Source organism: Phaethon lepturus, unplaced genomic scaffold (assembly GCF_000687285.1).
Source record: "Phaethon lepturus isolate BGI_N335 unplaced genomic scaffold, ASM68728v1 scaffold33115, whole genome shotgun sequence".
Taxonomy (NCBI): domain Eukaryota; kingdom Metazoa; phylum Chordata; class Aves; order Phaethontiformes; family Phaethontidae; genus Phaethon; species Phaethon lepturus.
The window spans coordinates 895-9,981 of record NW_010541792.1 but is presented as its reverse complement, the minus strand read 5'-3'; the positions used below and the strand labels follow the sequence as shown (position 1 = coordinate 9,981).

Genomic DNA, 9,087 nt, shown 5'->3' with positions numbered 1-9,087 from the left:
GTTCAGCAGCAGATTTACGTGTGCGCAGGGCACCGGAGGGGAAGAGCACTCAGTGCGGTCTCCGTCCCGGTCATTCGCCTCCCCCTTGGCTCCACGTCAGGTTTTTTGAAGACTTTTAAGGATGTGGCTTATCTGAAAAACGTTTTCAAATGCCAGTAATCCTGCTGGGTATAAATCACCTGAGCTGTAGGTTGAGCCCATGAAACGTGGTATCATGGTTACAGAGAAAATCACTAGTGTCTGCCCTGTGGACATCCTCGTAGGCAGGGAGCAATTGCAGGGGAAGGAAATAAAAACGGGCTGAAGTGGACAGCCAGAATAAGGCTTCATACATTTCCTCTCTGTACTACAAAAATCAGTACATTTACAATAAATTGGTTTAGGTTAGTGCACTGGTAGATGGAGCTGACTCCATTTGCTTTTCTACATATAGTTCTGATTTCCAGTGCATTTTACCCATCTGGATCTTTTTAGTGACTAATTTGGATCCTTTCTGAACGTTTGCATTCAGAAACTAAATTTTTCATGAAGAGAGTCTTTAGGAATTCATCAGTAAAAATAATCAGTCTCCTCATAATTGTGAATATAATTTCTCTAATACAGCTCATACAACTTTATAGCCTATATAGCTATTTAGCTAATTAAAATCATCTCAATATTCCACCTTTAGCTTTCTTTTCCAAAGCCATCTGTCCATGAGGAGTTGCTCCCTGCGGCATCCTCAGTGGTGTTTTGTCCAGGCTTGATCTGCATGTGCTGTATAGCAGAACTGGCCCTGTTGGGACAGCAGGCCATTGCCTCATAGGTGCCACCAATAAGTTCTTCTTGATAGCTCAGCTAAATTTAGGTTTCTGATTTCATCTCTGGGCTATATTATTTGCAAACACTAGCACATTATAAAATGCAAGGGGCGAAATCTGCTTTATTTGCTGCTTCTGGTCACAAGCACGCTGTGATTTTCTCTCTGCGCCCTGGAACATTTTGGCTCCTTGCTAAGTCAAACCTTCCCTTGCCAGCTCTGCGCGCAGACCAACCTTCAGGACAATTTCCCCTTGCGTCCGTAGGTTGAAGAGGCAGAAGCTCGACGCCTTTTCCAGCAGATTCTCTCCGCGGTGGATTACTGCCATAGACACATGGTTGTCCACCGAGACCTGAAACCAGAGAACGTGCTGCTGGACGCACACATGAATGCAAAGATAGCAGATTTTGGTATGTGACCCCAGCAGCATTCCAGAAACGCAGCCAGCTCCGAGGCGCTTGCTGGAGCGTGTCTGCGTAGCACGCCTTACAAAACCCAGAGCCTGGTTTCCTAACCACTAGCAGTTGCTTTACCCGAAAAGCCCACGGTTATAAACACCGTCCTCTTTGCAAAAGCAGGGATTTCTTACTGTAGGCTGCTTCTGTGCTGGCATTAAGAATGGAGCAGCAAAGTAATTTGCAAATCTTCGCTGTGTTTTAGTATAATCACCGAGTATAAAGATTGAGCTAATTTATGTCTAAGGCAGACTCAATGCAGTTAATTCCGGGGTGAGCTGGCTCCATGTGTTTATTTTCGTGCGCGTTCTCCATACTTTTGGCCACGTGCTTTTGGCCTCGCTTAATTTTACAAATGAGCAGTAACAGGAGTCTTTAAGTGGCATTACCGATTGAAATCCACTGAAATAGCTGGGCTACCAGCTTGGTCCCGGTGAATCCTTTCTAGCAGTGATAAATCCTTTTGAAGATTTACTAATTTCACAACCCCACACAATTCCCATATAGAGTAAGTGATCTGGGATGAATTATGTCTCTTTTCCACCATGCTCTGGCATTTGCAACTTAGAGAAGCAAAATTAGCCTGGAGTGAATAGTCCTTGGTTGGGTGTGAAAATAACAATAATAACAACAATAATAATAATTTGCAAATCAGTTCAAAGGAGTCTATCATCTAAATGATGTAAGCAGTTCCCCTGCAAATTTCCCCCTCTGCTTGCTGTACCTCTCCTCCTCTGTGCGACTCAGTCCTCTGTGACTGGACCTTCACATCAAACATCAATAATTAGTAAATGTCTTGTGTTTAGGCTTGTCCAACATGATGTCAGATGGCGAATTTCTACGCACCAGCTGTGGTTCCCCAAATTATGCAGCCCCTGAAGTCATCTCTGGAAGGTAGGACATTCCACTTCTAACTGGAGCCTGTGTGAGCACATGGTCTTTAAATTTGCTTTGGGGATTGGAAACAGCTTTGTACATCTAGTAAAAACAGATGAATCCTTCCAGCATGTATTTTATGTTTGGGTGAATCTACTGGCAAAAATCTGAAAGTTTTCTTGGTTATTACATTTGTCAATAGCTGTAAAAGCAAACTGTGTTTTGCTAAAGACGTTTACTTTGGAGGAATTATTAACAGCAAATGTTGACTGTTTTTATATTGCTAATTAAAGAAGGTGAAAATTACTCTTTGGATGCAGATACTGAGATTTCAGATGGAAAGGCTTTTCCAGGCCACCCTCTTCTCTCCTGCCCACCTATAATATAAAACACAGTGTTAATGAGGAAAACCATTCACTAACAGAAGAATCAGGAGGAGCTTTAATTGATTCCCTCCACCGCTGAACTCTTGTATTGAAAATACTTGTCCTCTGGTTCCTTAAGCTAGGGGTTTTGTTCGTGACAGTAGGTTCAATAATCATAACTTTGTTTGGAATTGATGAATTGAATTGACAAACCTCCCGTGTGGCTGCATATCTCAGCGTGCAACATCTGTGCAACACATGGCCTGTCGGACACACTCTGCAAGGTTGAGTTAGACTTTACCATGTTGATACAGAAGCGTTACCTCCTATATTTTACTGTCAGGAACCTAAGTTACACAGAATGTACTTATATAATAGCATAGCAAGGGTCGCAAATACAGGTTTTCAAATTTTCATTCATCTGTATGGTCCTTCAAACTGCCCATCTCATTATCTGCCCCATATTTTTGAATCGCCCTTTGCATGAGCATTAGTTTTCCTAATCCAGCCTATTTTTGCCTGTAACTGTAGCTTTTAAATACAACATTTTGTACACAGCCTGTTCGCTGTGATTGTGATTATTTTATCGCCGTTTACACCAGTGTAAGTGTTGGCAGAGTATCCTAGGAATTAGACCAGCATCCAAAAACCCTGTTGTGACTACAGCTCTACGTGTAAAAGCAAGTAAATCCTCATTGTCAAGAGGGGCACAAAGCCAGAAACTCTGCCGTGATTCCAAAAAAATATTATTTCCATGCCCTTTTCAGTAAAGGCCAGAAGCACATTACGTAGCAGCCCTCCCGCAGCAGTACCGCTTACAGCGTCGGTGATGCTGGAGTTTTGTACCCCCGATTAATATCTTCTCCAGGCGTAGGAGGGCTGCGTTTGTGGGGGAGAGGCACGATCCGCTGTTCGGGCAGCGGGATGGGTGCCGCGCCGGTGGGTGTGCTGGTTCCCAGCTCCGGCTGCCTGTGCTGGGTAGAGCACAAAAGCGGTAGCGCGTGACAGCTCAGGCTTCAGAGGCATAAAAGTGCATCTCACTTGGGCTTAAAAGTCCAATCAGCTGCCCAGGCAATGCAGTTATCAGCAAAAGAATCGGGCTTTCTGTCTGTTGGGGGCATAGAGGCAGGACCGAGGGGGCAGCTAGCTAATCGTCTGTGTTTCCAAAATGACTTTGCAGCTGTCCCTGGCCTCAGCAGGGAAGGTCTCGCCCTTGGAGAAGCAGAGCCAGTGTTTTGGTGGTGGTCAGAGAACGGCCGCGTGCATGACCGGTGCTTTTTGTACACCAGTGTGTCTGCGGCGATGCTTTTCAGGAGGAGCAAGTGCAGGATGCTGAGGTTTGACGAAGAGACTTCTGTATTTCCATTTCAACCTCTGTGTTTTGGTAGGGTTTTACAGCCCAAGGGTAAGCACTGCCTCCCAAAATCTCTGAGAAAGCATCAGTTGTAGCAAAAAGAGATAAACAAATTGAGCAAGCAAGCACGCAGCAGCAAAACCCGTGTATTTGGTGATGCCAGGGAGCACATTAGCAGCTTGTCGGAAGCGGGAGCGCTTGCATACCAGCACATAAACTTCAACCGAAAATAAACACTCGGAGATATAGTATCTGCTCCTGTTTAATCTGCCTCACTGAATGGGCAGGAATTGCTGGCTGAGCCCTCGGGGCGAAGGAGCAACACCCTGGCAGAGCTGTTGGAAATGTGGGCTTTGGCTTTTAGGAGGGTCTGGCAGAGGCAAGGATGTACGTGGCTGTGCATGGGCAGCCCACGCCAGCTCTGCCATGTCATTTCCCCTTGCCCCGAGTGATTTTGGCTTAGGCAGGTTTGGCTGGGGGCATGCGCGTGAGCAGCCCTGGGGCGGACTGCAGCTCTGGCCCCGTGGAGCTGGCAGCGGATCCCCAGCTTGCCCAGCGGGATGTGCACCCGAACTGAGGAGAGGAGGACGGGGAGGGGTGACACCTTTCTCCTGCCCTTGCCTTCGCACAGGCTGTACGCTGGCCCCGAGGTGGACATCTGGAGCTGCGGCGTTATCCTCTACGCCCTTCTCTGCGGCACTCTGCCTTTCGACGACGAGCACGTCCCCACCCTCTTCAAGAAGATCCGGGGAGGTGTGTTTTACATCCCCGAATACCTCAATCGCTCCGTTGCCACTCTCCTCATGCACATGCTGCAGGTTGACCCCCTCAAGCGAGCAACCATCAAGGACATCAGGTCAGCCCAGGTGGGACGGGGTGGGCTGGCTGCGTTTCGGGGGGCTCCAGCGTACCGGTGGCAGAGGATGGTGGCTGGCCAGGGGGTCACCTGCTGGCAGGTGAGCAGGGTGGTTTACAGGAGTAGTCAGCTAATCCAGTTGATTTTTGTCCCAAGCGATTCAAGGAGCACTCCTGCACCCTTCTGTGCTGATGGAGAGGTGGGTGCTGCCGGCTTGCAGTGGGATGATGATGAACAGGGTGATGATTTTATATAAAATAGCCTCAAAAATCTCTTAATGGTGCTTAGCAAAACCAGCTATATTGGGCAATAATCCTAAGAACTTAATATCCACCAGCCATTTTTCATTACTTTATTTCAAGACCACCTCCTTCTGGGTACCAGTTCAGAATATGAGGGTAATGATTGTACTTAGTGTCTATCCAATAAGAAAGGAGGAGAAACACAGGAATTATTACCCGTAAATATCGGATATAGTTTAAAATGTGAGCAAATGGTTCATCATTAAATGCAACATAGTTTTCTTGTCTAATAAATGAGTACAGTGCCCATGAACCATTTATCTGCATGCATCACTGTGGAAATTCAAAGTAGAGGGAACAATTGGGCTCTTAAGCAGACATTTGTGCCTGCAGAGATCATTAAAAGTTCATGGCTGTTAGTAGGACTTGAAAATTCTCACAACTGCAGCCATTTTAGAAACATTTTGTAAAACTGGAGCCTGATACGCCTTGTATGAAATTTATGGTAATCATTATATCTAGCTGGTGTGCTAGCTATTTATATACATAAATGTTACTAGGACTTTCAGGAGTTCTCAGGTTTTTAATGCATTTGCAATGGATGGCCTTAATTTTGCCCTGCAAGTAAAACCAAGTAAAATGCCTTTTTTATTTCATAATTCCTTAAGACTAGAGGATTTAATTACACATTAGAGCAGCAGCACGTGTGGTGAGATTATAGTTGATACATCGAACCTATAGACAAGGCTCTGTATGGCGTTTAGCCACTTAATTATCATTGACTTCATTGTAAATTGGTGGGAATCAGGTAGCTGGGTAGCTTTGATGCTCTGTATCTCTGTCAGACCCATAGTGATCAAAAAGCGTGAGCATCTCTAAGTGCCGAGGTCTTCAGAGCCAGGCGAGCAAGCAGCCACGCTTGCAAAGCGCCATCGCTGTTACAATACTTGGGGGACTTGTGCAGGGCTGGGTTGAGCTCCTCATTCTGTGGCTTAGGACTGGTTTTAGCTAGACCAAGCAATACAGGCGAGGTGTATGCAGCTGGCCAATTTTGCATCCCCACCTCCCATGCCAGAAGACTCATTTTGGCCACCTCCTCTCCAGTTCAAAAACTGTGGCTCTTTTAGGAACATAAACCTCATTTTGTTTGCCGGTGCCTGCGTGGCTTGGGGCAGGCAAGAGAGGATTTGGAGTCCCCATGCTGGAAACACGTTGCTTACTCCTCAATAAAATGCTTTAACCACTGAGACAAAGCTGCCTGGATGCTTTTGTGGAGAAAGCCTGGGACTGGTGGCAGTGCTTGCACAGAGCTCATGGTGGTTCCCCTCTGCCTTTCGCCAGGGAACACGAGTGGTTTAAGGAGGAGCTGCCCAGTTATCTGTTCCCAGAGGATCCTTCTTACGATGCCACCGTCATCGACGACGACGCAGTTCGGGAAGTTTGTGAAAAGTTTGAATGCACGGAGTCGGAGGTGATGAACAGCCTGTACAGTGGTGACCCTCAGGACCAGCTGGCGGTGGCTTACCACCTGGTCATCGACAACCGGAGGATCATGAACCAAGCCAGCGAGTTCTACCTTGCCTCCAGCCCTCCCACTGGCTCCTTCATGGACGACAGTGCCATGCACATCCCTCCTGGGGTGAAGCCGCACCCCGAGCGGATGCCACCATTGATAGCGGACAGCCCCAAAGCGCGATGTCCTTTGGATGCCCTCAACACCACGAAGCCAAAACCCCTGACTGTCAAAAAGGCCAAGTGGCACCTGGGAATCCGCAGCCAGAGCAAACCCTACGACATTATGGCCGAGGTGTACCGCGCTATGAAACAGCTGGACTTTGAGTGGAAGGTAGGGAGTGCTGGTGCTTCGTGGTGGTTTTCAAGGGTTGTTTTCTCATGAGCCGAATTGCTCAGGGAGGTCGGTAGGTATGGTTGCAGCCTCACCTCTTTGCAAACAAATATCCGCACCTTGCGATCATCCCTGCTATTTCTCATTTATCCAACCACGCTGAATTAAGATGCTAGCTGTGGTTCAATACCTGTGGCGTTTATTTATGGCGTGAAATAAGAGTTTTCTTTCTGAATGCTCTAAGCTTCTGGCTGGAAAGATGATTCTGCTTCATTTAGCTGCAGGGATAAGAGGAGCCGGTCACATTTCTAATTTTAGTGGCTAATTCCTTGTGAGGTCATTTTGAGTGCTCCTGAGCAAAATAGTTCTCATTATTTCTGCATGGGTCCAGGGAGTCGTGTGAGCTAAATGATATGATATGCTCCTTCTTAAAAAATGCACAGGTGAGGGGTGGGGGCGCGTTGGGGCAGGAGTTTGTACCATTGGTGTGGTGGCTTCTTTCTCGATGGAGATGGAGCGGTGCTCGTGGACCAGATGTGCTTTCAGACACTTACTGCTTCCCCAGTTTAGGGCTCAGCTTCTTGGAGCCTGATTTAAACACAGATGACTTTTTAGCTGACAGTACTCACATCAGATATTTCTTCAGAGCTACACAGCATTTAGTAACAATCTTTTTCAAAGTCCAATTAATAAATCCCTAAGTTAGCCCGTAGTATTTTCTGCTGAGCCTGATTCCCTGCATCTTGGTGCCATCACTGGCGTGAGCTCTCCTGACTCATGGCCCTTCGCAGCAGTCTCACGCAAGCATCAGGAGCAAGGTAAGGAGAATTTCGTCCCAGATCTTCATCGCCAGAGGAGATACCCTCCTCACTCCAGGTCCCAAGGATTGTACGGTGTGAACGTCATTGTGCCACTTCTTCAAAGCCTCCTATCTTCTCCTTATTTTTGATAATATTACATATTTAAAGCCAGGTAGCGCCCAGAAACCTGATTTCACTGCACCAGCCAGGAGATGGGCTGTCTCCAGATGCATATGCCTACATCAGCCAGACATTTGTTAGCTGTATGGTTTTACAGAGACCAAACAAACTTGATGTATTTCTGGTACGGCTTCATAAACCAAGTCAGCCCAACATCTTCATGTAGGCAGTGGAGCTTATTTTGTACAAGGAGGTTTCACAACAGACTTTCCCATCCTAAGAATAACTTCAGATGTGACTCTTCATCAGAATAGCTTTCCCATCCATGCAGTTGCTTCACAAATACAGCACAGAGAAAAGATCTCATTGCAGATGAGATGCAGCAGATTGTGGGGTGGGAAGCAGTAAGAGAAAATCCACAGCTCGAGGCTGATTCACGAACAGTGAATTTAGCTGCACCGATAGGAGGGGTTACTCTCCCCGGCTGCCCAGCCTGCCTGGTTTCACGGGCATGGTCCTCGCACGCGGGTCCACGAGTGGACTTTTGGTTCATATGGCCATTGCTGCTGGTGCGGGAGGAGCAACATGAGTTTGATGCCTGGCAGATGGGTCACGGCAGCTTCGTCTGCCAGCAGCTGGTGAATCAGAATCTGAAGAAGTATTTTTAAAGACGCTTTTTAGGAAGTAATAGGATATAAAACCATTTGCTTTGTTTTACAGGCATTTTTCTTTCTAGAAACTGTGTTTTTTTCTCAGAAGATGTCTTGCTAGTATCTAGAAAAAAATAAGGAAAGAAATACTCTTCTTGCTGTTTTGAATCTTACTCCTGAAAGCAAGTTTCCCCTTGCAGGTGGTGAACTCCTACCACCTCCGAGTGCGCCGCAAGAACCCGGTGACAGGCAATTACGTGAAGATGAGCCTGCAGCTTTACCAGGTTGACAACCGCAGCTATCTCTTGGACTTCAAAAGCATCGATGGTAAGCGGGAAATGGTGCAACTTGAGGTGTGAAACACATAAAATGGCAAGTTTGGAACTTAATAAAAGAAGATTAAAATCGTTCTTAGCGTCTCCAAATGCTTATGCAGCTGTTTCAAGTCAGCAAAAGCCCTTCTGATCTATTTGTCTTCACTACTGTTGCTAGTTCCTTACCAAAGGAACATGTGTTGCAGATGCCAAATTAATGCTACTTTTTCTTTTTTCTTTTATTTTCTTCCCCCCCCCTCCTTTTTTTTTTAATATTCAAGACGATGTGATGGAGCAGAGGTCGGGCTCGTCCACGCCGCAGCGCTCCTGCTCTGCCGCCGGCTTACACCGGCCGAGGCTGAGCATCGATGCCGCCGCGGCAGGCCAGCGCCAGCAGCCGTAGTGCGCCA

General features: G+C 46.8%; 1 protein-coding gene across 1 annotated transcript in view; it reads left to right on the top strand.

Annotated features, from left to right (window-relative positions):
• Positions 1 to 9,087, top strand: part of PRKAA2 (protein kinase, AMP-activated, alpha 2 catalytic subunit) — a gene marked incomplete at its 5' end in the record, with an annotated part of 11,789 nt that overhangs the window by 2,597 nt on the left and 105 nt on the right. The window contains 7 exon segments of the mRNA XM_010287834.1: positions 1,065 to 1,209; positions 2,061 to 2,148; positions 4,481 to 4,705; positions 6,289 to 6,793; positions 8,564 to 8,690; positions 8,959 to 9,058; positions 9,060 to 9,087. The exon segment at positions 9,060 to 9,087 is cut by the window's right edge and continues 105 nt beyond it. Of these exon segments, the coding sequence (XP_010286136.1) occupies positions 1,065 to 1,209; positions 2,061 to 2,148; positions 4,481 to 4,705; positions 6,289 to 6,793; positions 8,564 to 8,690; positions 8,959 to 9,058; positions 9,060 to 9,087 (1,218 nt within the window).